Genomic DNA, 27,230 nt, shown 5'->3' with positions numbered 1-27,230 from the left:
GTGCATATTAGGATGGAATTCTTTCTTCCCTGTGAGGGTGGTGAGGCACAGGTTGCCCGGAGAAGCTCCATGCCTGAAGTGTTCAGGGCAAGGTTGGACAGGGCTTGGAGCACCTGGGATAGTGCAAGGTGTCCCTGCCAGGTAAGGGTGGAATGAGATGGTTTTGAGGTCCTTTCCAACCCAAACCATTCTGGGATTCTACGCCCAGGAGAAGGAAGTACAAGGAATGGCAAAGTTTCCTGTATTGTCAGAGAGCTAGGAGCACTCTGGGAGGAGCTTTCAGAGGCAGTGGGGTGGGGGAGGAAGGCAGAGATGGATGAGGCAGCCCTGGGATACCAGGCCAGCAGTGGCCTGGACATGGTGCCCCCTCAGCTCCTCTGGGCTGCACAGAGCTGGTTCCCGATGCCAGGGCACTTCTCCCCTACAATCCTAGGGCCTGGACCTGTCCCTCAGAAACGTGTGTGAGCAGAGGCTGAGGTGACAGTCACCAGTGTCCCACAAATCAGAGATCCATGCACGTGCCCAGCTCCCCAGCACTTCCCGTGCTGCTGTTGATCGACTGCCCCGTGACTCTTGTGAAATGCAAACCTTTGGTCCCCAGCAATCGCTAAAGTTTGCTGTTCCTGCTCCACTTGCAGCCTCGGATCCACGGGGTCACTCACTCTGTTTCTCCCTTTGCTCCAGCTCTCTGTCCCTCCGAGGAGGGCTGCCAGTTACTGATCCATCAAACCTCCCCTCATCTCCTCAGAATTTTGCTCCCTCTCCCTGCCCAGCTCACTCTGGATCAGCAGGGCACAGCCTGACAAACCCCACAGCTCCTCTCCCTGCCCCAAAGGTGGGCTCTGACCTTCCCTGCCTTCTCACTTCACATCTTCTGCTAAATTGGCTTCATGTGAATTGACATTCAGAAAAAAAACCCGCGCACGGACGCGGAGGAGACGACATCTCTGCAGGAGCAGAAAGTCTGGGAGGAGAGCCGGGCTCTCCGTCCTGAGCGATGACTCTCCAGCCCCCTTTTCCTGCCTAGCGGGACGCAGCCCCGCCACGGGGCTGAACCCGCTTGGTGCCGGGGAAAAGAGGGGAGATTTGGGAGAAAAGCTCGGCAATTTGGAGGGGAAAACGGGCTGATTTAGGGAGTGAGATGGAGCCGGGCTGCTCCGAGCAGGCAGGCGCAGCCTCTAGATGGTGCAGTCATGCAGCCGAGCTGAGCATGTGTGCAGCGAAGGGCGCTGCGCAACAGGTTGGCGTAGCTCAGCGGGGAGACGCGCTCCCATCCTCGCTGCGGCGGAGCGGGAAGGACTTTCCAGCATCCTGGCGAGAAATCCGCGCTGCAGCCGGCCCGGAGCGCGGGTGAGGGGCAGCGCCACGGGCTGCGCGACCCTCGCAGGGTGCCGAGGGTTTCGGCAGGGTCGGGCTGCGGCTCCAGCCCTGGCAGGGAGCGCGGAGGCGGCGGAGGGGGCAGGGCTGTCCCCACAGCTCGGGGACTTTGCCGAGGCGCCGGGGTGAGGGAGAGCAGCTTGTGAAAGCATCACAAGGGCGCCGGGAGCTCGCGGCTGCTTTCGGGAGCCCGTGCCTGCTGCTCCCCGACACCCCGCAATAAATAAAGCCGTGATTCACCCAGGTGTGACGGCAGGGCACGGCCGCTCCAGCCCCACCGCCGCAGCCAAAGAGGAGCTCTGCAGGCTGCCCGCAGCCTTGCTGGGCTGGGGGGCCGCGGAAGGGTGGGCTCGGTCCCGCAGAGGGACCCTCCCGGTCGAGCTGGCCCTGTGCAGAGGGGTTGTGATGCTGTAAATCGCCGGCTGGAAGAATAAATGAGCGAATTAATCATTAAGAGCACCGAGAGGGGAGTGAAAATGAGAGCCGAGCCGCACGTGTGCGGGCGCGGAGCGGAGGGGTCCCAGAGCGAGGGGATCCGCGGGGACCCCCGTTCTGTACTGGCACAGCGCTGGGCGCGGTGCCGGCAGCCCGAACCGGGCGGCTCTGCCCGCTGGTCCCGGCAGCCCGGCCGGGCTCGGGATCTGATAAGGAGCCGGAGCTCCACCTCCCCGTGGTGGTGGCGGCGAGAGGCGGAGGCAGCAGCGGGCGGGGGGGTGGGGGGAAGGGGCCGTGCCTGCGCTGCGCTTCCCCTGCACATCCTCACACACACCGAGGGACGGAGGCGGGCACGGACCGAACTGCCCACCGGGGCTGCCTCCAGCCTGAGCCGCCGCTCCGCCGAAGGAGCCGCAGCCCCGGCCCGGGGAGGGGGCGGTTCCCACGGGACATTTATATATTTTTTGCCCCCCGTCCCCCTTTTTTTCTTTTTTTTTCCTTTTTTTTTTTTTTTTTTTTTTTAATTTTTTTTCCCCACTTGGTTTTCATCCGTGGATAACGCTCGAGAGGAGCCGGGGGGGTGGGGGGTGCCCGGTCCCGGCGGCAAGGAGGCGATGGAGACACCGCGGGACCAGCGCGCAGGGGCTCGACACGGAGCGCAGCGCCGGCACCATCCAAGTAAGAGCTGCGGCGGGGCCGGGACCCCCGCCCGCAGCCAGATAGAGCCGCGGGGGGGTGCGGGATGCCCCGCGCCGGAGCTCGGCGCTGTGCGGGAGCGCGGGGCCGGGCGGCGGTGGGAGCGGCGCTGGCGAGCATCCCGCTCCCGAGCATCCCGCATCCCTCCGCTCCCCTCCGCGCCGCGCTGTACGGGGCTCCGCGGCCAGCGGGGCGGCTCCCGCTTCTCCCCGGTCCCGCCTGGCACTGCCACTTGTTGTGCGGCGCGGAGAGAAGCGGAGCGCGGCCAGCCCCGCACAGCGCGGTCGGTGGGTGCGGGAAGGCGGCTGTGGCGGGGGGTGCGCGCGTGTTTCGGGGTGATTGTTTTTCCGAGTGGGGGTGGCTCCGAGTGCGTGTCCCTCGTCCAGCCCTGGGTGTGTGCGCCCGCGGGGTGCGCGGCTGCGTCGGAGCCGCAGAAGTTGCGGGTGAGCCGGGAGCCGGCTGGGAGCGGGGCTGTGGGTGAGCCGGGAGCCGGAGCGGCGGCACCAGAGGGGCTGGCGGGGTGTCCGAGTGGGGTGCGTGCGAGTGGGGTGCGAGTGTCTGTCTGTGTGCGGAGAGGTGTGTGTGTGTGACGGAGTGTGCGTGCGGTGAGTGTGTCAGCCGGCTCTGAATGTGTCCGCGGGTTCCGCGTGTGTCAGCCGGCTCCGCGTGTGTCAGCCGGCTCCGCGTGTGTCATCCGGCTCCGAGTGTGTCCAGGGCTGTGCGTGCCTGCGCCGCGGACGATCCGTGATTCCCGGTACGCGAGTGAGCCCGAAGCCGGTGCCGGCAGAGGGGCTCCCGTGTTTTTTTTCACGGGTGTCAGCGTGCGTGTGTCCGTGTGTGTGTGCGTGTCTCCGTGCGTGTCTCTGTGCTGCCGGAGCCGCCTGGGGGAGCGGGGCTCCGCTCCCCTCCGTGCCCGCAGCCGGAGCCGGCGCCAGCCGGAGCCTCAGCCAGGGCAGCGCCGCGGGGACCGGGGAGCCTCGGCCGCGGCGGGCGGCGGCGGAGCCCGGCCTCCATCCTCCCTGCCAGCCTCTGCAGACCATCCTCCCCATCATTCCCCGGCGCGCTGCGAGGCCGGGGGGGACCCTGTCCCTTTCTCCAAGGACCCCCAACCCTCCCGGCTGCATCCCCCGAGCAGCCGCTCCCGCTGTGCCCAGCTCCCAGTGGCCCTGCCGGGGTGTTTCAGGCCCGCGACACTTTTGTCTCCCCCCAGGGTCCCTCCCCAGCCGGGCTGGAGGGTGGGATGGTGGCGGGAGGGGACAGGAACCCGGAGTGGCTGTGGGGGACCCGCGGCGGGGAGGATGGGGGTGCCACTCCAGGGAGGCTCTGACAGGTCTCTGTCTCGCTGGATGCCAGAGTTGGGAGGGATGTGGAGAAGGCAGCGAGAGGAGGGAGGGCCCTGGGCTTTGCCGGCTTTTCATCACTGCCCAGCTCCTCGGGGATGATTTTGGAGTGCCGCTGTTGCCAGGCCAGTGGGGTTCCTCCTCGCGGGGTGCTCTGGCTCCGGGCGCTCGGGCCCAGCCTGCAGAGACGCCGAGCAGCCGCAGTGGCAGCCGGGGCTGGAGCGAATCCTGGGACGTGCCACGGAATACCCAGGATTCAGCCCATCCGTGCCTCCGGCGCAGGACTGACCATCGGCGGCCGTTCTCTCGGCTGACAAATCCCCGATCTCCGCGCGGAGCTGGGATGAGCTGTTTGCTGCTTGCTGGGGTGTCGGAGCAGGGCTGGGGGGAGCGCAGGGGGGAATTAGCACTTGTGTGCTCAGTGCAGGCTTTGGACTGACTTGCAAGCCGTGGCTCCGAGCCACGCAATCAGCCGCTGGGAGCAAGGAGAGGCTGGACTTCGGTGCCCATTCCCAAAGCGGTGCTGCCTCCCGTGGAACGGGGCCAGGAGGCTGTGGGAATCACAGGGAGCACAGGCTTGTTCGAGCAGTTGCTTAAATTCGCGGCGCTTTATAGCCTCTCTCTCATTAAGGCTTGTTTTTTTTTGGTGGGGATGGCTGAATTCTGTCGGATTTTGCATGCCACTGTCCTCCGAGAGCTTCCCAGTCATGCATTAAGCAGCGTGACTAACGCCTCTCTCATGTGGTTCAGTCTCTCTCACACTCTCCCCGTAGGGAGAATTGTGTGTGCGGAGGAATAGTTGTTTTGGGAGGGGTTTTTATTTTTAAGTGTTCTGTGCTTTGCCAGCAGGTTGGAAAAAGGTGCCTGGCACCAGAGAAGAAAGTGTGGGATGGTCCTTAGATCCCATGGGAAAATAGCCTGGTGCCTTGGACTGGCCCCTGGGAAGCCTGAGTCTCCTGCACAGACGTGCTTGTGGAGGCTTCCTCCTCCTCCTCCTCCTCATCCTCACGCCCAGCTTTGGGCTCTCACGTCTGCGCTGTGTCATTCGCACCCCTGGGTGCCGAGCAGGACTTCTGACCCTGCCGATTGCTTTTCCTGTCCAGCCCTGGGCCCCTCGTGCCTTCCAGCACTGCCCCTCAGGCTCCCAGCCCATCTTCTCCTTCCACCTCTCTGCTCTGCAGGGTTCCTTCCTTCACCTGCAGGAATGGGGCTTGGGTTCAGACTCCAGCCGTGTTTCTGGAGCAGGAGCCCTGGGTGCTGGGCACCTCTGGGTGACACACTTCCTCCTCCAGGCTGGCACAGGGCTCCTGGCATTTCCAGCCGCTGGGCCCTCCCTCCCAGCTCCCTCAGCCATGTGAGGCATCAGCACTGCCTTGAGACTTTCCCCTTTCTTTCCCTGCGATCTTTCACCTCGCATAGGCTTAGTCAGGATGTGGCTACGTCACAGCAGCCAGGGCCCAGCCCAGTGCAAACAGCCCAGTGCAAACAGCCCAGCGGCAGGCACGGTGCCTCTCCCAGCCCGGGCATCCTCTGGAGCCCTTTCCCAACAGCTGGAGCCGCCCGTCCTCCCTGTCCTCACTCACAGCCATCCCCAGCAGGAGCGCGGGGCTGATGGAGCTCAGGGGGGGTTCACCCCGTGGGGAGGATGTGGGGGGTCTGGTGTGGGGGTGTGACAGACACGAGTGTGACCCAGGTGGCAGTGCCCCCGCACGGGTGACATCACACACACGCACAGGCGGCAGTGCCACGCGCACACGCGCTGTGTGGGGCGCACAAACGTGCAGGAGCGCCAGCTCACACCTGGGCACGGGCCTGGAGCGGGCAGGGATGTGCTCCTTGCCCCGTGTGACACACCTGGACACCCTGCTAGGGCACAGGTGTGATGTGTGTGCCTTTACCTACAGACACACAGCCGTGCTCCGGGCAGGTGCACACATCTGGAATGCTCACAGGGCACGGACACACACACACACACACAGACACATGTGTGTGCACACACTGCATGTGTGATGCACAGACCTTCCCAGCCTCCTCCATCCTCAGCCTGGTCCATGGATTAAAGAGATCTTGCTCTCCTCATCCCTTCCTCCTGGAGTCACACATCCCAGCACTGGTGTGGGCAGTTCTGCACGGCCTCAGCCAGCTGGGAATGGCTCTGCTCTGCACATAAAGTGGCAGGACAAGGGGGCAGAGGCAAGCTTGGCTTCAGGGCCACAGTCTGTTCTCCAGGCATGGAGATGTGTTTTCACTGCGGAGATAGAGCTCATCTCTTCCATGTCCCCATGTCCATGGGGAAGCAGAGGGGTGGAGGCACTGGGAACTTGTAGGAAGTACCAAGAAGGACAGTGCAGGGTGTTCCACTTGCTGATGGCCCATGCCATGCCAGGCTAACCAGGAACTGAGCACTTGCTCTGTGGCACCACAGTCATGGAGCGCATGCCCGTGGAGCATTTGCTTATTCCTGGGTGCAGAATAGGGAGAGAGTGAGCGACAGGAGCGGTGAGAGCAGGGTGATGTTCTGGGGCCTTGGCAGATGTTTGTGGCTGTTAGTTTTGGGGCACCCAATCCCTGGGTTTTTGGGTTCCAGTGAGCTGTGCTGAACCCCTTTATGCTCACGGCTCAGCAGAAGCTGTGTGGGTGATCCTGGACCCTGGAGGAGGAAAATGTGTTCCCAGAACGGAAACCAGGGAACGGGAAAGCTGGTGGCCAAGCGCAGCACCAAACAGGGGCTTGGTGGCAGGGCATGTGGCTTGGCACAGGAGGGGACAGTCTGTGGGGCTGGTGGTGTGCCTGGCACAGCCTGGGCAGTGCCAGTGGTGGGGGCAGCGGTGCAGGGGTGCAGCAATGCAGGGGTGTCTCTGCAATGCAGGGGGGCAGCGCCGCTGCAGCAGCGGGGTGGGCACCGGCACGGGGTGGGCGCCCAGTGCGTGCCATGTCCCAGACTGGAGTGGGAGGGATGGGAAGGAACAGTGTGTCTGCAGTGAGGAAGGGAACAGGAGCTGCAGGCGCAGGGTGTGGGGTTGCCTAGTGACTGTGCAGCGAGGGGGGTGCTGCGCTGCCGTTGCAGTGCGCCAGGGCTGGGCACTGCTGGGGGCTGCCCGGGGGTTCCTGCGCTGCAGAGCAGCCTGGGCAGGGAGCCCGTGTCCCTCTGGCCGCCAGGGACAGCGGGGGTGGCAGTGCTGCACAGGCAGCGCGGCAGGGATGGTGCTCAGGGCCGTGCATCCCTGCAGTGCCGGGTGGGTGGTGCCTCTGCACCTTGCAGTGCGAGGCTGGCAGTGCCACTGTGCTGCCAGTGCAGCAAGGGCAGCGCTGCTCTGTCCCTGCCACAGCAGTGCCCTGCAGTGCTGGAGGGGTGGCAGCCCTGCATCTCCACAGTGCCCCGTGGCCCTACAGTGCCCTGCAGTGCTGGATGGGCAGCACTGCAGTGTCCCCAGACTGATGGCTGCTGCTGTTCCTGCAGTGCAGGCAGTGATGGATTGGATGGATGTCTGCTGGCAGTGTCCCTGCAGTGCTGGGTGCATGGCAGCCCTGCATCCCTGCAGCAATCCATGGCCCTCCATCCCTGCATGAGCGGCAGCCTTGCATCCCTGCAGTGCCCTGTGTCCCTGGGTGGGTGTCAGCCTTGTGTTCCCTCAATGTCCCATGTCCCTCCAGTGGCAGATGGGTGTCAGCCCCACATCCCTGCAGTGCTGGACCCCACAGAGGCAGCAGGGCTCCCCATTTGGTGCTCCCGTTTCTGCAGTGCTGGCAGCTGTGTGCAGTGCCCGTGTGTCCCTGCTGTGCGTGGCAGGCAGTGCCCCTGCACTGGTGGCACACAATGCTCCTGTGTTTGGGTGGTGAGGAGCTGTCTCACAGTCTGGCTAGCTCCCATCGGGTTGCTGGCAGCAGGCTGCCTTCAGTCCACCCTGTTAGTGTGCCTCGTTGGGTCTAATTACAGTTGGTGTGGTGACGAAGAGGGTGGACAGTGGCAGGAGTGGCTTCCTGCAAGTGGCAAGGCTGAGGTTTCAATGACAGGGTTACTCACTCCGGCAGGGCGTTGCAGGAACTCTGCGAGCTGGGACAGATTCTCCAGGGCACTGGAGGCTGCCAGGAGCCAGCCCCAGCAGCCCCTTCCCCTGGGAGCCGTGCCAGGACCGTGTGCAGTCCCGGTGGGATAAGCCAGGGAAGTGGGCTGGTCCCTAACCTCTGGTGTCTGTGTCTCCTCCAGCTCCCCAGCAGCGCAAGATGAACCCGCTGGCGTCCTGCCTGGGCCTGTGGCTCCTCTGCCAGCTCCCTGCCCTGGCCTCGGGGACACGTGCGATCTACAAAGTGCAGGAGGAGCAGCCCCCCAACAGCCTCATAGGGAGCCTGGCCTCTGACTACGGCTTGCCGGACATGGGGCACCTCTACAAGCTGGAGGTGGGGGCCCCATACCTCCGTGTGGACGGCAAGACTGGGGACATCTATACCACAGAGACCTCCATCGACCGGGAGAGCCTGCGGGAGTGCCAGCAGCTCCTGCCCGGGGACCCCTGCTACCTGGAGTTCGAGGTGTCCATCACCAACCTGAATGCCAACAGCAGCCCGCGCCTGCTCGAGGGGCAGATCGAGGTGCTCGATATCAACGACAACACCCCCAACTTCGCCTCGCCCGTGCTCACCCTCTCCATCCCTGAAAACACCAACATCGGGACGCTCTTCCCCATCCCCCTGGCCATGGACCGGGACTCGGGCCCTAACGGTGTTGCCTCCTACGAGCTGATGGCAGGTCCGGAGGCGCAGGAGCTCTTTGGGCTGCAGGTGGCCGAGGACCAGGATGAGAAGCAGCCTCAGCTGATTGTCATGGGCAACCTGGACCGGGAGCAGTGGGACTCCTACGATCTGACCATCAAGGTGCAGGATGGGGGGAACCCCCCGCGGGCCAGCAGTGCCCTGCTCCGCATCACCATCCTGGACATGAATGACAACGCACCCAAGTTCGAGAAGGCCCTCTACGAGGCAGAGCTCTCTGAAAACAGCCCTGTGGGGCACTCTGTCCTCCAGGTGAGTGCGGGGGACACTACTCTGCACCGTTTCCCCTCCTGTCTGGCTGCGGGGACAGCCCAAGAGCTGTGGTTTCTCCAGGGAGGAGGGAGGGTTGGATGCAGGAGCCCGCAGTGTTACCCGGGGCTGGCAAGCAGGTCCCTGGGATGTCACTTCTGCTTGAGCAAGGCTGGAGAGGATGCGCAGGAAGGCACAGCCAGGGTGGGGCTGCAGGACTGGCTGAGGGGCAGCAGCAGGGCTGTGGGGAGCGGGGTTCTGGGTTACTGGGAGGGCTGGGACCCGAGGGCCACCGGGAGCCTGGCTTGGGGCCAGCGCGGTTGCAGTGCTGCCCGCAGACAAGACACAGAGCCTTTCATGAGTTGCATTCCCTTGGCTGCTCCATGGAAACTTGGGAGGTTGGACAGGGAGCATCCCTGCTGCCTGTGTGCAGGGCTGGCCATGGCTCTGGAGGTGCCCTGCTGTCTGCAGCGAGCGGGGGCTCTGCCTCATCTCGGGCAGCGCTGCAAACTGGCCCAGAGAGCCCAGGGGGCTGGATCTTGGTGGATTTGGCTTGGAGGGGGCATTGAGATGATAGTAGTTGACATCTGTTTATCTGCAGCTGCCATCTTAATAAGCGGAGCGCGGCCAGCTCTCATCTGCCTGCTAATTCTGATGTGAATTTTTTAAGAATTCATTTTTCACTGTTAAGAGAATGGGAGTTGGAAGCAGATAAGGGAGCTGCATGGCCGGGAGGAGAATGGGCTGAGATGCCGCTGCTGCCATTGCTCAGCTTTTATCTTTCAGGGGGAAAATGACTTCCGCCTGTTTTGTGAGTGGAGGTAAAAGGTGGAATTTACATTTAACAACTTTCGTTCTCCATCCAAATCTGCTGAGCAAGATAACGGCGGAGCAGCAAATGGTGCAGAGAAGAGGCTGCTCAGAGAGCCGATTAGGGAGGCAAATGTTAGACAAACCTCATCTTCTTTAGAAAGCAAATAATAGGCGTAGAGGCAGGTTTATGGGGATGCAGGGCTCCTGGCGGGCGGGTGGGTGCGGAGGGATGGTGCTGTGCAGGGCTCAGGCAGCCCCAGCCCCTGCTTGGCTGCATCCCCGGATGCCGCGGCGCAGCTGCCGCAGCTCCGCACATCGTTGCCTCCCTCCTCGCCCTCACCTGAGCCAGGCAGCTGCTCCAGCCCCTCCTCGGGGCACAGCTGGAGCTGTCCCTCCCTGCTGCTGGCTGGGTCTCAGCGGCACGGTTCCATGGCTCCGGAGGATTCCCTGCGTGCCGGAGCCGGCCGGGAGGGGAGCGCAGCCAACCGGCCCAGCCGGTTTCTCCGGAAAAGTGAGGCGAAGCCTCCATGCCTGAGGGCGGCTCCCAGCTGCTCTGCCGGTCCCAGGCTCTTTGCCCCACAGTCCTTGGCCCCAGAAGAGGAAATCCTGGTTTTTCGCCCCCGGCTGTCCTGGTTTGCGGAGGGACTCGCTCTGCCGTGCCCTCGTCCTGCTCACTGATTGTCCCTCTGTCCCCCAGGTGAAAGCCAACGATTCGGACCAGGGCGCCAACGCCGAGATCGACTACTCCTTCCACCAGGCCTCGGACATGGTGCGGCGGCTGCTGCGCCTGGACCGCGCCACGGGGCTCATCACCGTGCAGGGCCCCATCGACCGCGAGGACATCGGCACCCTCAAGTTCTCCGTCATGGCCAAGGACAAGGGCGCCAACCCCAAGAGCGCCCGCACGCAGGTGGTGGTCACCATCAAGGACATGAACGACAACGCGCCCTCCATAGAGATCCGCGGCATAGGGCTGGTCACCCACCAGGATGGCATGGCCAACATCTCGGAGGACGTGCCAGTAGAGACAGCAGTGGCTCTGGTGCAGGTGTCCGACCGAGATGAGGGTGAAAACGCCGTGGTGACCTGCGTGGTGGCCGGTGACGTCCCATTCCAGCTGCGCCAGGCCAGTGAGACGGGGAGCGACAGCAAGAAGAAATACTTCCTGCAGACCACCACGCCGCTGGACTACGAGTCGGTGAAGGAGTACACGATAGAGATCGTGGCCGTGGACTCGGGCAACCCGCCCCTCTCCAGCACCAACTCCTTGAAAGTGCAGGTGATGGACGTCAATGACAACGCCCCTGTCTTCAGCCAGAGCTTCACTGAGGTGGCCTTCCCTGAGAACAACGAGCCCGATGAGCTGGTCATGGAGGTGAGTGCCACTGACGCTGACAGCGGCTCCAACGCCAAGCTGGTTTATTCCCTGGTGACAGACCCCTCCTCCAAGGGCTCCTTCACCATTGACCCCGACTCCGGGGAGATCCGGGTGAAGGCCATGCTGGACCGAGAGCAGCGGGAACGCTACGAGTTTTTGGTGGTGGCGGAAGATAAGGGCAGCCCCAGCAAGCAGGGCACGGCATCTGTGGCCATCAATGTCATGGACAGGAATGACAATGATCCCAAGTTCATGCTGAGCGGCTACAACTTCTCAGTGATGGAGAACATGCCGCCCCTCAGCCCCGTGGGCATGGTGACGGTCATTGATGCTGACAAAGGAGAAAATGCCCGGATCCAGCTGTCGGTGGAGCAAGACAACGGGGATTTTGTCATCCAAAATGGCACTGGCACCATCCTCTCCAGCATCTCTTTCGACCGGGAGCAGCAGAGCACCTACACCTTCCGACTCAAGGCGGTGGATGGTGGAGATCCCCCCAGGTCTGCCTATGTGGGGGTGACCATCAACGTCTTGGATGAGAATGACAATGCCCCCTTCATCACTTCCCCTTCCAACGCCACCTACAAGCACATCCTGCCCCACACCAGCCCCGGCCAGCAGGTGAGCAAGGTCAAGGCAGAGGACATCGACTCAGGCATCAACGCCGAGCTGATCTACAGCATCACAGGAGGAAACCCCTTCGAGCTCTTCCAGATCTCCCCGCAGAGCGGGGACATCACTCTGGAGAAGGAGATCCTGCGCAAGCACCACGGCCTGCACCGGCTGGTGGTGCGCGTCAATGACAAGGGCAAGCCCTCACGGCACGGCACGGCTCTGGTGCACTTCTACGTCAACGAGACGCTGGCCAACCGCACGCTGCTGGACACGCTGGTGGGGCACAGCCTGGACACCCCGCTGGACATCGACATCGCCGGCGACCCCGAGTACGAGCGCAGCAAGCAGCGCAGCAACATCCTCTTCGGGGTCATCGCCGGCATCGTGGCCGTCACCCTGGTCATCGTGCTGGTGGTCCTGGTGCGCTACTGCCGGCAGCGCGAGGCCAAGAGCGGCTACCAGGCGGGCAAGAAGGAGACCAAGGACCTGTACGCGCCCAAGCAGGCCAGCAAGGGCGGGAAGAGCAAGGGCAAGGTGAAGAAGAGCAAGTCTCCCAAGCCGCCCAAGCCCACGGAGGACGAGGAGGAGACAGGGCTGCAGAAATCACTCAAGTTCAACCTCATGAACGACTCCGTCAGCGACAGCCCCCGGATCCACCTGCCCCTGAACTACCCTCCGGGCAGCCCGGACCTGGGCCGCCACTACCGCTCCAACTCGCCGCTGCCCTCCATCCAGCTGCAGCCTCAGTCACCCTCCGCCTCCAAGAAGCACCAAGTGGTGCAGGACCTGCCGGCCACCAACACCTTTGTTGGCACCGGGGACAACAACTCGACGGGCTCCGAGCAGTACTCGGACTACAGCTACCGCACCAACCCCCAGAAATACACCAACAAGCAGGTAGGAGAGCTCATCCTGAGGCCGGCAGCGGCCCCCCCGCTGCACCGGGGAGCCATCTGGACAGAGGTGTGGGAGTGAGCCTGGACTGGCCCCCAGCCCTGCATGCGTGGCCCAGGGGGCTGGCGTTGGACTACCCCGGAGCTGAGCCACTGAGCCTGGGCGTGGTGCAGGGAGGGGATGGGGGTGGTGTGGGGGAGGTCAAAAACTGTCCGAGCCCTTGTCAGAGCGCCCGGGGCTGGGTCCTGGTGGTGCTGCCCGAGTGACGGTGACGCGGAGGGCGCTGCACGCGTGTGGCTCTGCATGTGGGGCTCTGGGCAGGGAATGCCACCTGCCTGCCTCCCCTTTGGGGATTTCTCTAAGAGCACCAAGGAGGGCGATGCCCACCCTTCCATCCCTCCCTCCGCTTGGGCTGGCTCATGGGGAGGAGGGACTGGTCCTGCTCCTGCCACGGCCGGGTTCCAGCCCTGCCCTGCCCCAGGAAGCAGCTGGGAAGGCTCTGGCCTCACCTGGCTCTGCTGGTGTGGCTGAACTTGCCACCATCCCTGCGCCAGGGCGCCTCAAAGTGAGCTCTGCGCCCGCTGCGGCTGCCCGGGCAGGTGGGGCTGGGTGGAGGAGCAAAGCTCTGCTTTTTTCCCAGGCTCAGGCTCCGGCTTCCCCCAGGCTCGGGCCCTCTGCCACGGCCGGCGCGGGGAAATCCGGGGCTGTGGCTCTGCGGGAGAGGGCTCGCAGCCCCGGTGGCACGGGGCAGGTTGTGCTGGGGGCTGGGAGAGGGGCACTGGGGTCTGCTGCGGTCGGGTCACTGCTCTTGGTGTCGCCGGGGGTTCTCTGCGTGCGGGGCAGGGCGGAGGCAGGTCTTGGCTGCTCGCTGGTGTGCACTGGAGCTTGGAGCTGAGCCACGAGGTCGTGGGCTGAGTGTAGAGCTTGCAGGACCCTCTTTCTCAGGCTGTCTGGCCACTTAGGAGCTTGCACCACGTTTCTGCTTTGGCACTTCTGTCCTTAACCAGCCAGGGAGGGAGAGGGGGAGCGAGTGCCTGTGGCTTTGTCTTCTTCCTGGGACCCCGTGGGTGAGGACCACCCATTCCCCCCCATGCTGTACCCCCTGTGCCCCACGAGACCCCTGCCCCCCTTCTTTGTACCCTGGTGAGCGGCAGGCTGGGCTCCTGCCGTGGGGCTGAGCTCAGCTGCCCTGTTGGATTTGACTTCAATAAAGTTTTCTATTTTTGACCGGTTGTGCCTTATTTTCCCTGCTGCCCCTGAGGAGGCTCTCATTCCCAGCAATTTCCCAGGCATATTTTCCATGCCCTTGGCCACTGGAGCACCCAGGCCCTGTGAGGAGGCCAGAAGTGATGCTCCTATGGGCTGGCCATCTCCACAAATGCTCCACCACACCCCAGCATGGTCATTCCAGAGGCCTCATGGTGCTGACCCTTCATCCCCAGGCTGATGTGTCCCATGTCCAGTCACCACCTGGCCCTGTGAAGATGTTCCTGCAGGACAGGGCTCCCAACACCTGCACACACACACACACACACACACACACACACACACACACACACACGTGTGGATGTGGACACAGTCTGAACCACGGCCCAGACTGCCCAGCTTTCATTTCATTTCACACCAACATCCTCCCTCCAAGCTTCCCCTGGTTGATCCCCACATCCTCCTGAGCCACACCCAGGTCCCACAGCCGGATCCCCGTGCCTGACCCAAATCCCCCGGGCGGGCTGGCAGCCGCCGCAGTGCTGCAATGAGGGCGCACGTGGTGCAGATGGAGCGTGTCAGCAGCGCCCAGATCCCAGCACTCCCCCACCCCAGGAGGCCATGGGAAGGAAGATCCTCTCAGGAAGACTTGCTGGAGCCCAGTGGCTCTGCCCTGTGTGGGATCTCCTGGCGGGGTGGATGGGGTGATGCCAATGCCGTGGGGCTTGCTCGAGGTTTTGTCTCCAGCTGTTTGGAGAAAAGATGGATCCTGGTAGGCAGGAACAGTCCAACACCCCTGTCCCACCATCCCATATCCCACCTCAGGGACCCTCTCCCTGGCCACCCATTCCTGTTTCTCCTGGTTGTTCTTCCAGACTGGGGCACCCATCCCTGCTCCTGTCACACCAGTTCACCTCTTCCCCAGGGCCTCCGGTGGCTGCCGGGGCCGAGGAGCTCTGGCGCTGGGAGAGATTAGATCAGCCGGGGAAACCAGTGGTTCTGGCTTCGGTGGTTTGAGCCCTGTGCCAGCCTTGGCTCTCACAGCCTCCTCGTTTGTTTTGCTAACAGCATAAGGTTTTATCTTGAACCATCCAGGAAGTGTCTGGGCCTCCTGGGCAGGCAGGGCTGGGACCCGCGGGGAGATGCGATGGCTGCAGAGGAGGAAAGGAGACACCAGCAACCACCTCAGTAACTGCTCCCCGCAGGGCTGGGCAGGGCAGTCTGGGGGCTTGGCTCAGCCCTGCTATCTGCTACCCTTTGGGAACTTTCTAAGAGAAGTTTCCCTTCCTTCCTCGTCCTCTGCAGCTCTTTGATGAGCCTGGGGTGAGAACTCAGGCGCTGGCGTGGGGAGCGGCTCTTTCTTCTGCCCGGCTCCCAGGCTCCATCCTTTTCTACTTTATCCTTTATCCTACATCCTTTCCCAAGGAGTGTCCCGGGTCCTTACAGCCCCCCAGCACCCGGGAAGGCGGCTGGAGCGGTGTGAAGCTGAGGGAGCTCAGCAGAGGCTCCTGCACCTGCCCGCGGGCTCGGAGCACGGTGCAGCGTTAATTACTCTCTGCGGGAGGGGAGGAGAGGAATATTGTAGCTGTAATGGATAGAAATGAAATCGTCTTGTTCGAGAATTTAGCTCCGAGTCTCCATAAATTGCAGGTTTAGGTGCTGGCAGATGTCTGGGAAAGTCTCCCACTGTCCTGGGTCAGTGGGTTTTCTCAAGGTCGTTCACGTGGAATGAGCTGATAAATGGATCCAGCAAGGAGCTGCAGATGGAGCTGAGGGTTCATGGGGGACCTGCCCTGCTTTTCCCCAGTTTCGGAGAGACGCTGTGCTGGGAGCAGTTCCTCTGCACTGCTCCTGGGGTCGACTGGGCTTGGCTCAGATTTGGCTCTGCCGGGCTGACACCGAATGAGAGAGGTGTGGTTGAGGGGCTGGGGATCCCTGACCTGCTGAGAAGAGTGGCTGTGTCACAGCCCAGCAGCTTGGGAGCATCCCTGGGGTGCCTGGGGAGCACAGAGCAGGGTGGGGAGCGGGGGCATTGTGAGGATGCTGAGGTCACCAGGGCAAGGCAGGAAGGTGTGGTGGCTCCTGGCACGTCTGTGCTGGGGACTTGGGGTGATGGCAGGGAGTGAGAGCACCGTGGGGTGTTTGGGATCTCAAAAATGAGTAGCTTCAGCCGTGGAAGGAGAGTACAGGCTGGATGTGCAGCCAGAGGCAGCGTGGGTGTGCCAGGCTGTGCTGCAGGGGGAGGTGACAGCGGGTGCACCCAGCCTGCACCCCTGCGTGGGAGGTGACAGCGGGATGCTCACTGCCAGCACCCTGTGGGGGTGGCACAGAGGGCAGCACGGTGACAAGGGGTGGCAGGGACACACGTACAGGCTGTGTGTCAGGGGGAGGGGATGCAGGGGATGCAGCCAAAGTCTCCCCAGGGAGATGGTGGCACAGCGCTGTTCCCAAGGAGGTGGCAGTGGGGACTGTGCAGCTTGGACTGTGGCAGGAGGTGGCACAGGGGGTGCACAGCCCCAGGGAGAGGGGCACAGGGCTGTGTACAGGCTGTGCTGTGTGGGGGGTGGCAGTGGGGTGGGCACAGTGACAGCAGGTGTCAGCAGGGTGGGCAACCTTGGCCAGGTGACAGTACTGTAGGTAGTGTCTGTGAGGAGGTGGTGGCACTTACTGTCCCTAACCCCTCAGGGAGGTCATCAGTCTCTCCTGCCTGGCTGTCCCTGGCCCCACCAGCACTGGGGACCTCATCCTTTCTCCCCGGAAGGCTCACCCAGCCTGTGCTCCTTTCCTGGGGCTGGGTGACATCCCTGCCCAGTTCCCCTCTTGCCATTCCTCCCTGCCCTTCTCTTCCTCTCCCCCTCCCAGACTCAGCCTCTTCCCTGCCTGCTGCCTTTGGAGCCAGCATTGGCCTTTCCTAGTCTGGATCTGGGGAGCTCCTCCTTTCCCCCCTCAAATCTTCCTGCTGCTTCCACAACCGTGTCAGCTCCTCTCCACCCTCTCTCCTGATCTTTCCCCAGTCTCTGCTGGCCCCAGCACAGAGGGATGCAGGGCTGAGCCCCTGGCTGGCCGAGCTGTGGATCCTGGGGGATGAAAGCCCTGGCTGTGTGTGCAGCTCCAAGCCTCCCTGATTGATATTCCCAGCACTGCTCTGCCCGCTCGGCCGGGCTCTCAGCTGCAGTACTGTTCCCTGGAGCAGGGCCCAGCCCTGCAGGCTGCTTCACCCGGCACCCAGATCCTGGGGCACAACCTGGGGCTGGCACAGCGAGTGTCCCTGTGGTCCCTGTGTGTCCCTGTGTGTCCCCATGGTCCCTGTGTGTCCCTGTGTGTCCCTGTGTGTCTCTGTGTGTCCCCATGGTCTCTGTGTGTCCCCATGGTCTCTGTGGTCCCCATGGTCCCTGTGTGTCCCCATGGTCCCTGTGTGTCCCCGTGGTCCCTGTGTGTCCCTGTGTGTCCCCATGGTCCCTGTGTGTCCCCGTGGTCCCTATGTGTCCCTGTGGTCCCCGTGGTCCCTGTGGTCCCTGTGTGTCCCCGTGATCCCTGTGGTCCCCGTGGTCCCTGCGTGTCCTCGGTGGCCCCTCAGCCCGCAGAGCACCAGAGGCTGTGGATGAGGTGAAGCACAGAGGGTGGGATGCAGCTGGAGGGGGTGGAGGGGTGGGGTGTTCCTGGGTGAGGACAGAGGTGGGATGTTCTGAGATGTTCTGGGATAGGGTGGAAGGAGGTTGGAGTAATGAGAGGGTGCAGGATGTAGGACAGGGTGTTGTGGAGGGAACAAGGGCTCAGGAATGCCTGGAGCAAAGGGCAAAGAGTGGCTGGAGTTGGGGAGGGCTGCCCTGGGAGCTGTGGGACAGCAGCAAAGGGGTGGCTGCAGTGCTCTGGTGTCCAGCCAGGACCCCCAGAGTGAATCCCCCCATGTCAGGGCAGGCCCCAAAGAGCTCCTTCATGGTTTGTGGGGTGTTGGACACAGCCCCCGTGGTGCCCTGGCAAATGTCCCGCTGGTTGGCACATCCTTTGGAATGCTGAGCCCTGTGCCAGGCCCAAATCACCTTCCTGCCCCTCCCCTGTCCTGTGAGAGCACCTGCCAGGAGCCCTGGGCACGGCCCATCCCCAGGGCAGGCTGTGCTGCCATTGCACCACCAGCTCTGCTCCTGGCAGAAACCAAGATGGTCAGTGGAGATTGTTCCCAAAGAGGCTCTTCCTGCAGTGCCCCCACCCTTCAGCACCCCAGAAAGCACAGACAGCTCAGCTGAGGCACAGCAGGGTTGAACAGGGGTGAGGAGGTCACCCCTGGCATCTTGGTGCCCCTTTTCTTGTCACCTCTGACTGTGGCTGAATAATCCACCAGTCCAACCTGGGTGAAGCTCAGCCTTGGCTTCACCTCTGGAGCCAGACCTGCAGCTCAGAGTCACTCAGCTTCACCCAAAAGGTCCTTCCTTGACTTTGTCCTTTGTCCTGACCCTTTCTGTACCTCAAGGGCAGCCACAAAAAAGATGGAGAGAGATTTTACACAGGCAGAGAGTGATAGGACAAGGGAAACTCTTTTAAACTAAAAGAGGAGAAATTTAGATGGGATTTTGGGCAGGAATTGTTCCCTGGCAGGGTGGGCAAGGCTGGCACAGGGCTGTGGCTGCCCCTGGATCCCTGGCAGTGCCCAAGGCCAGGCTGGACAGGGTTTGGAGCACCCTGGGACAGTGGAAAGTGTCCCTGCCCATGGCATGGGGTGGAATCAGATGAGCTTTAAGGTTCCTTCCAACTCAAACCACTCCATGATTCCATTCTCTGACTTTCCGAACTTTTCTGGAGGTGTCTGCACCCTTGAGGACCTGGTTTCCAAATCCTACCTGGAGTAAAGGCTTCTTTTCCCAGCGTGATTCCCAACCCAACCCTCTTGAGAGGAAGAGGAGGTCAGGCAGAGGAGCAGAAAGAAAACAACTCCCCCAGATCCCTTAAAAAAAAAACATTCCTGGTTGTTTTGTATCAATGCCTTGTGTGTTGGAAGCTGTTTACTGCCTCAGCCCTTCAGCTGCTGGCAGGGAAGCGTGGGTGCGTTTGTGGTGGGAGCGTGGGTTGTGACCTGCCAGGAGAGCAGGAGAGAGCTCCAGCACCTCATCATTTCCATCCCTGTGGCACTCACAGCCAGCCTTGTGGATCCTGCCCACAGATCCCTGAAGATGCCCCTTTCCCAGGATGTAAACATCCTCCTGAGCTCCTCCTGGCTTGCACAACACCCTCTCTGATCTCCCATCTGCAGGTGGGGATGCTGGCAGGTTCCATCAAAATCCTGAGCTGTGCTCTGGGGAGGGCAGCGAATCCCCCCTCTCTCCCTGGGAGCTGATCCTGCTCTGGAGCTGTCAGAGCAGCCTGCCCTGATTCAGCTCCTCAGAGACATCTTGAAAGGCCCCAGCAACCTGGGAGCCTGCAGCTATTTTGCTCCCACGTGGCCTGGTTTTCACATCCTGCCATCTCCCTGGTGCTCAGCAGAGATCTGGCCCTGCTCACCTCGTGGCTGAGCTCTGGACTGAGATCCTGCTGGAAGTATCCTGGAGTGATGTGGGATGTTCCCCTCACACTCATCCATTCATCTTCCTGCTTGTTCATCAAAAGCACTCGAGCCCCATGGAAAGCAAAACTGATGTTTCGGGTTGGAAGAGCCCTTTGCTCTTCATGCGTGGGCAAGATCTTTTGGGGTGTTGTGATTCCAGGCTCTGTGAGTGCCTGGAGAAGCTGGGGTGGGTTTTTTCCCAGGGATTTCAAGTGGATGACAATTTATTAGGGACTATCAGGGCGTTTCTTGCCTAGACAGCTCAGAAACCTTTGCTAATATGCTGGAAATTTGTCTGGAGCCAGGATCTGGTTTGGCCAAGGATGTGACAGCAATCCTGGGGTTTGAGGAGCTCATCCATTCCAGGGGTCCTGTGCCAGTGGGAATGGGAATTAGGGCAGTGCAGGTGAAATCAGTGGCCCTAAGAAGCCTTCCCATGACTTGTCCTACCTGTTTGATGTCTCCAAAGGAAGGTTTGTCTCACCTGGTATCTCCATTCATGGGGAGGTGCAGACCACTAAAGTGAGGGCTCTGCCCATCTCTGCAGTGTGTGGGTGCCCAGACCTCTAGAACAGGCACAAATCCTTGGGCAAACAGGAAAAGCTGCTGCCCTTTGCCTGTGGAAGCAGAGCTGGTTGCAAAACAGGTTTGCCCTCAGAGGAAAATTTTCAATTTGGAAGCAAATCAGGAAGAACTGACAGTTTTTCCCCCTTTTTCCCAAGTCAATCAGAATATATATTATATATAAATATTTTTTTTGCTAGTAATTTCTAAAGGCATGATTCTGCCTGACCTTTTTGAGTTGAGCTCCATAATTAATACTTGGCTGGAGTCCTGGAGTGAAAGGTACCTTTGCAAGAGCATCATTTTTTCATTTTCACGTGTCAGCAAAGATCCACCCCCCCCACACCCCATCTCTGAAACAAGGAGCTCGCTTGAATAATGATCTGATTTCAGCAAATTGACAGCTTTTCTGTGGAAAGGCTTCCATGGAAGCATTCTTGGTTGTCTTATTTTTTTTCTGTTGTTTAATAGAGAGCCCTGAGTCTACAGCTTTAGACCCCCTGCTCTCCCCAGAGCCTTCAACACTCCCTGTCAGCTCCACTGGGTGCAACTGGGAGCCAGATTAGCTCATTATTTTCCCAGCATTATTTTCCCACTCTGCAGCTGTTGGATTCCTCGAGGGTTTTATTCAAGTGTTGCTCCCAGTCCTGGAAGCTTTTTCTCCCTGGGATCTTCAGATGGTTTTAACGTGATTATGAGGCCTCCTGCTGAGTCCAGGGCAATTTCCACTCCACACCAACCATCTCCAGAATGGCTCCATTATCAGCTGGATGCTGACAGGCATTCCAGGACAGCATGGCCAGGCCAATTTAGCCATCATTCCATAAAGATTATGACCCCTTTCGATTTTACCGTTCACCCTTTCGATGATTTATTTCCGTATTTTCCTTGCCCGTCTTCATTTCACCCAAAGAAAAGCCAAATGGCACCTCCTGGGTGGGCTCAGAGCTGGGATAGGCTGAGGTTGGGCAGGCTCTGTCCCCAGGCTGCCTAAATGGGTTTCTAATTGCGTTAGATCTTGCTCTGAGTTAGATAAATTCGATCTGACCAGGCAGGTTGGCACCGGGCTTTGGCGGCTTCTTTGAGCATCATGCAAATTTCAGGAGGCTTCAGGGCACCTATGTGGAGTCAGGCCGCATTTTCCCTGGATTTATTCATTAAATAGTGCCTCGGGAGCTGATGTCCATTTGAGGCTGGCTGCTCTGCTATCATTATTTCGGCAGGACTTGGAGACTGGCTCTGCTGACTGCAAGGTCAGCACTCGCTAATTGTCAGCTGAGCAGCCACTCAGGAGGGGGAGCAGGTGCTTTTTTGGGGTGGTACCTGGGTTTGGGAGGTGGGATTCCATGGATTCCCGCTTGTTTTTGCTCTGGTTGTGGATTCCTCCTCTGGTTTGTCAGCAGTGGGTTGTTGGGAGCAGGGGTTTACAGGCAGATGCAGACACAGCCACCACCCCAGACCCCGTGAGCACCAGAGACCAGAGCTGTCACCCCATGGCTGATGTGCCCTCTGGGACCCCAGTGGCTGTGGTGGGGTGACCCCAGTAATGTGACTGGCAGGTCACAGATTTGGGCCTTTAACTGTGCTCCAGAATTGTAAGGGTTCTTTGGGAGGCACCACCTTCAGGGACAAAATCTTGGGAGGGCCTGAAGGAGTGTTTTGAATGCAGGACGGGTGTCACAGGTGTGCACAGGCCACATCTTGGCCTGGAGATGGGTCTGAGCATCTCCCTCCCTTGTCCAAAGCAGGCAGAGCCCGTGGACCTGATCCCTTCCCTCGATTCCTTCGTGTTGTGCATCCTGGGAATGCAGCTCTGCTTAACCACCTGAGCACCTGGAGATGCTGGGGCAGGGCAGGGAGGGACCCCTGGGGCACACAGGACCCCCAGGCCACCAAAGGCAGGGGCAGAGGGGAACTGTAGATGCCAGGAGGTGACACCAATCCAGAGCAGTGCTTGCCTTGCCCCTTGTCCCTTGTCCCTCAGGGTGCTGCCATGCCAGGAGACGCCCTGAGCTCTTCCCATCACCTGCAGGGTGAGTGCAGAACAAGCAGAGAGGGCTCTTGGGGGCTTCTCCTCCAAAAATCAGTGCAGTAGCTGCACAATGTGCTGCTGGGGGGTCATGGAAAAGGATGGGAAGAGCTGTCTCAGCTCCACCCTCACCCCAGCCCGGCAGCAGAAGCTCTCGTGGCTCACACGAGCTGTAAAATGGACGAGCTGAGCCTGTGTCCTGTTTCCTGGAGCTTGAGCGTTGCCCTGTGTGGTTTTGGCAATTCAGCTCCAGCTTTCCTCCAGGCCTGCCCTGGTTTCCATGGACATAGCATTCCCCTCAGCCTGCTGCTCCTAAGGCTGTGCTGCACTGCACCGGAGCAAAGCAAATCATTCCCAAGCCTCCACCCACGGAAAACTGGCTCTGGGTCATTCCAAACACGGTCCCTGGACTTATCTTTCTCTCTTCCTCTCCGTGCCCAGGGATGTTGCATGGCCCCAGGTTGGTTTGTAAGGGAGAGGGGTTCATGAATCCGTCTGAAGTTGAGCAGCTCCCGTGCCACAATGGCTCCCTTGTCACTTATTTTGATATTCCGGGCGCTGGCTCTGACATTGCCTTTCACTCCCGGCCCTGTGAGTTGCTGCATTGTGGCGGCTGTTGGGGAAGCAGCTCCTTTGGCAGCTGCCTGGAAGGAGGATTCTGGCGTGTGGGGAGGCTCAGAAGCTGCCAGAGGAGCCCTGGAGTGGATCCTGCTTTGGGATCAGCAGCGAGCTGGTTAACAAGGGTTGGATTTTCCCCACTGTGCTCGGGGAGGGGGAGCAGGGTGGCTCCCCTCCGTCCCTGCCAGCAGGAAAAGGGTGCCCAGGGTGGATTTTATGGTTTCCTTTGTGAACAATGGAATTACTCCTGCTGCTCGGTCCCTGCCCTCTGCACAGGTGGTGGTGCTGTGGGTTTGTGGGGACATGGTGACAGCCCAAATTCCTGGCACTGCTGGCACTGCTGAGTTTGTTTTCCCTGGGTTCAGTTTGCCTGCATCAGCCTGGTGCAGGTCCTGGTGGGAGCTGGAGATGTTTGAACAAGGGAAGGAAGACGCAGGAGGGAGCAGAGGGGCTGAGGAGTGCAGGGTCCCCTTAGCCCCATCCAGCATCCATGAGTGGGAATCCTCATGGAATCATTAAGGTTGGAAAAAAACCTCCAAGAGCATCAAGATTTGATGTCACCCAGCCCAGAGCACTGAGTGCCACCTCCAGTTTGTTCCTTGGAATGAGGATTCCACCACTCTCCTTCCAATGCCTGACCACCTTTTCCATGAAGAAATTTCTCCCAGTAGAATTTTTCCTAGCATGCCCTCATGGCAGAAGGAATCAGCACAGCCAGGGATTGGTGTTGGGGGTGGTTTGGGATGTGCAGCCAGCACCAAGAAAGTCGGGGTCAGCCCATGAAAATTCCTCACCAAAACAAGTTCCTGCTACTGCCAGATGGACTCCAAAAGTGGAGCTGAGGGTTTGGGGATGGCTTTCCTGTGGCTGGAAAACTGGGGAAGAGCTGGAATTGACACAGGGAAGGGCAGCAGTGGTGGAATGGGAACAGGGAAAGGCAGCAGGGCCAGCCAGACCTGCCCGGTGTCTGCAGGAGGACCTGGCAGAGCAGGATGCAGCCTGGATTTGTGGAACTGGAAAGGGGCAGAGCGAGGAGCAATTACTGCTGTTCCCTCACAACCCTGCAGGGTAGGAGAAGTTCAAGGCAAAGTGAGCAGGCAGAGAGGCAGCAGCAAAGGGAAGAGCTTTTCCAGAGAGCACATGGGCTGGGAGTTCATTGCTGCTGGAATCTGCAGAGGCCAGAGCAGGCACGGACTCCAAAAGGCAGGAGAACACTTCACAGAGGATGGGGGCATCAGAGGGAGAGCTGCCAGTGATTCCTCCTCGGGAAAAATCCCTGAGCTGTGTCAGCATGGAACCTGCAGGATTTTCCTGGGGATGAACATCCCTGCGGGGTGGGGACAGGGGCTCTGTCTGTCCCTCAGATGTGGCACAAGTTTCCCCATCAGAAATATCACAGCTAGCACTGGGGAGCCCTGAAAATGTATTTTTTTTTTTTACCCAAAGCCACAATTTCTGAGCTGAGAAAACAGCTCTGCCCCAAATCCCATTCCAGCACAGTGGCAGCAGTTGGAAGTAGGAAACCAATAAATACTGGGGGTAAAAGGAGGGAGTTACAGCAATTAGGAGAAATGAGTTGTTCTGGAGGGTAGGAAATTAACAAGCAAAGCCAAAGACATTGGGGGAAAATCAATTATTACAAAGTCAACACAATGCGTACTTTAAAAAATGTGCTGGGAAAAGGTGGAATTCAGGAACTGTCAATTCCAAGTGGAGATTGCAAAATTGTTAATTATGGAGAAAAATGCAAGAGTATTGACTAAATAGTTGGAGCAATTTGGGCTGAGACATAACAGCGTAGGATGTGGGATCTGCCCATGTGTTGGGAACCAACAAAGGCATTCCAAATACAGATATTTGACATAATTGAACGGAGTAATTAACCAAAGGGTGGGATCTCTCTGCTCCAGAGGTGTCCATGGAGCTGTGGAGCCTGGGATGGGCAGGCTGGGAGGGCAGTGATGCCACGAGCAGCTGGAAGAGCTGGCTGGGGCTGTGCAGTGCTCAGTGTCCTCGGCAGCCCCAGGGAACAACTGGATTAATGGCTAAAGCAGGGAATGGCTGATGGAAATAGCACTGACGTCAGTCACTATGGCTGATGGCAGGGGACACTGGGCACTGGCATTACGTGACAGGTCTGGCTTTTAAACCTTTCCTTAGGCATAGTCCTGGCCTCCGTGGGGAGCAAGGGCTGCTCCAGGCATTCCTGCAGGGCTGGAGAGGCAGAGCTGGTTTGTGTTGGGTACAGAGACTGATGGATGCACCCATTTGATAACGGGGATTTTATCATTATTTTTATTTTTATTTTGCATGGATATTGCTCTGAGGTTGGACATTATGTGGGATTTCTCCATGGAAAAGGTGTTCAGGCATTGGAAGGAGCTGCCCAGGGAGGTTTGGAGGTGTCCAAGAACACCTGGATGTAGCACTTGATGCCCTGGGCTGGGGATCAGGCACCTTGGAGGGCTTTTCCAACCTGGGGTTCTGGGATTCCCAGCAGGGCATTGTGAGGCAGAACTGGTTTATCCAGGGCTTGGAGAAGGGAAGCTTGGCTGGGATTCCTCGTGGAGCGAGGTTCTCCTGGAGCCGCCACTGCCATTCAGCGCCGCAATCAATGGTCTGGAAGGAAATCTAAAATCACTGCTGATAAACCTGCGGCTGCCACGGAGATTGGTGGAGTGGGAGACGGTGCTGGGGACAGAGCAGTCATGCAGAGCAATCCAGATTGCCTGGTAAACCATTTAAACAAAGTGCATTTTGAATGGAGAAACAGGGAATGCTGGCTGATACCCTGGGAAGTGCCGACCTGAACGTGGATTCAAGGGTCACGCTGCAGGAGCAGCTCAGGGTTAAGAGGCTGGCACAGACCTCAGATGGCAAAACCTGTGAGGTTGGAGGGGCAGGAAGGAAGGAAGCCCTGGTGAGATGGCACCTGCAGAGGTCACATCTGATGAGGAACAGGGTAAAACTGGGGCAAGCCAAGACGAGCGCCCAGAACCAGATTTGCTGTTTGCAGGTTGTGACTTGGACCTGCTGTGTTTGACTCCTCAAACAGAAGGCTCTGCTGTTCTGATTGCGCTGCACAAGCAGCTCCTTGTGCAGAGGCTGCTGCCTGCTCAAAGGCTCTTTAACCTCCCCCAGAAAGGTCACACCAAACCCAATTTCTGCGAGTCAGGGGCAGAAAAATTGATTCCGTGCCTTTCCATGGCTCCAGCACGGGGCTGTGCAGGTGGAGATCTTCCCAGGGCACAGAGGGAGGGGGGCAGTCCTTGTGGGGCTGTGGGGGACAGGGCTTGGGAGCCCTGCAGTGAGAGGAGCCCTTTGGAGGTGACATTTAAAGGAGGTGTTTCTCAGGTAAAAGCGCTGCTGCTGTTTGGACGGAGCCCCCCGGGGAGGGGGGTGGGATGGTGGCTGTCACAGGATTTGGGAGGTTGTTTATTCGTGTTATCACAGCACCCTGAGGAGCCTGGCTTGTGTGCAAGCACGGAGGGAAAGCAGGAGACCGGAGATCAGGATGGGCTATGGGAAGGCAGGAAATTGGTTTCAGCTAGGTGGACAGGGTGCAGAGGGTTTGCACAATCCCTGTGGGCTGGGAGGGGACTCCAGAGGCACCTAGGCAGCACTGCCTTGTCCTCAGCTCCTGTCCAGAGGGGCTCCCCTGTGCCCTAATGACAGGGGTGGCACCCTCTGCTCTGACACCCCACTGGCACAGGGTGCCTGTGCCCCATCCTGGCAGCGTCCAAGGCCAGGCTGGAGGGGGCTTGGAGCCACCTGGGGTAGTGGAAGGTGTCCCTGCCCATGGCAGGGTGGAATAAGATGAGCTCTAAGGCCCTTCCAGCTCAAACCATGCCACGATTCTGTGATTGCACTTGGCCAAAGCTGCCACTGTGGGTTTCTTGCCATAGTGATTAACCCAGTCTTGCCTGCTGCAGGAAGAGGTCACTCCTCCTATCTGCCAGTGGTCCCAAGCAGAGGCTTTTTCTTTCCAGCCTTTGCCACCCTTAACCTTCTCTTCCCTGAACCAGTTTCTCTCTTTTTTTGAAATATTTTGTCATGGTTTCTAAGGACTGCTTGTCTGTGCTTCTCTGCTGAAGTGGGATACTTCTGCTCAAAACCAGTGCCCAGCTCAGCCTGCTGGCATCCAGCAGAGTTGGCACACCCCAGCCTGTTCACACATCCCAGCACTGATCATTTTTGGGTGGGAGGTTGGCACTGTGGGTGGATCCTCAGCCCCTGATGTGCAGGGATCCTCAGCCAGCTGTGCAGATGTGGCAGATCCATCCCACATCTGTCACATCAGCAGTTAATGAAAAAACAGCCCAGCAATGGACTTGGGACACAACGTGGAGATTTAATTTGATCCATGATCCCAGCTGAAAAGGCTGTCTGCAGGATTCCTTTGGGAATAACACTTTCCAAATGATTTGCACCCACATTACCCAGGCAGGGATGCACTGTGCTGCACCTCCACTGTTTGCTTGCATTACTTATGAGAAAATCAGCTAAAACAGTGTCAAAAAAAAAAAAAAACTTCCTCAAGTCGAGCTAGAACATTTACTGCTCCTCCTCCCTCCACGAGGCTTGCTGTCTTTTCAAAGGAAGGAGTTCAATGGCTTGACATGTTTGTTTGTGACAAACCTACAGTGGCTGTTACTCATTTCCTTGTTATCTTGTAGGTACTTACAAAGAGTTCTTTTATCTGCTTCAGTA

General features: G+C 59.6%; 1 protein-coding gene across 5 annotated transcripts in view; it reads left to right on the top strand.

The window, feature by feature from the left end:
• Nucleotides 1-1,225: 1,225 nt before the first annotated feature.
• Nucleotides 1,226-27,230, top strand: part of PCDH1 (protocadherin 1) — a gene marked incomplete at its 3' end in the record, with an annotated part of 52,150 nt that continues 26,145 nt past the window's right edge. For 2 of the 5 annotated variants that reach the window (XM_079319742.1, XM_079319744.1), the window contains exons 1-3: nt 2,144-2,490; nt 8,056-8,870; nt 10,378-12,570. In XM_079319742.1, the coding sequence (XP_079175868.1) occupies nt 2,427-2,490; nt 8,056-8,870; nt 10,378-12,570 (3,072 nt within the window). In that variant the 5' untranslated portion in view covers nt 2,144-2,426. Of the gene's footprint in view, nt 1,351-2,135; nt 2,491-8,055; nt 8,871-10,377; nt 13,091-13,121; nt 13,266-27,230 lie in introns of those variants that run through there. The other 3 variants (XR_013776099.1, XM_079319743.1, XM_079319745.1) reach the window with 3 other exon arrangements.

This window comes from Erithacus rubecula (genome assembly GCF_903797595.1).
Source record: "Erithacus rubecula genome assembly, chromosome: 16".
NCBI classification, from domain to species: domain Eukaryota; kingdom Metazoa; phylum Chordata; class Aves; order Passeriformes; family Muscicapidae; genus Erithacus; species Erithacus rubecula.
This window is presented reverse-complemented; position numbering and strand designations above follow the sequence as displayed.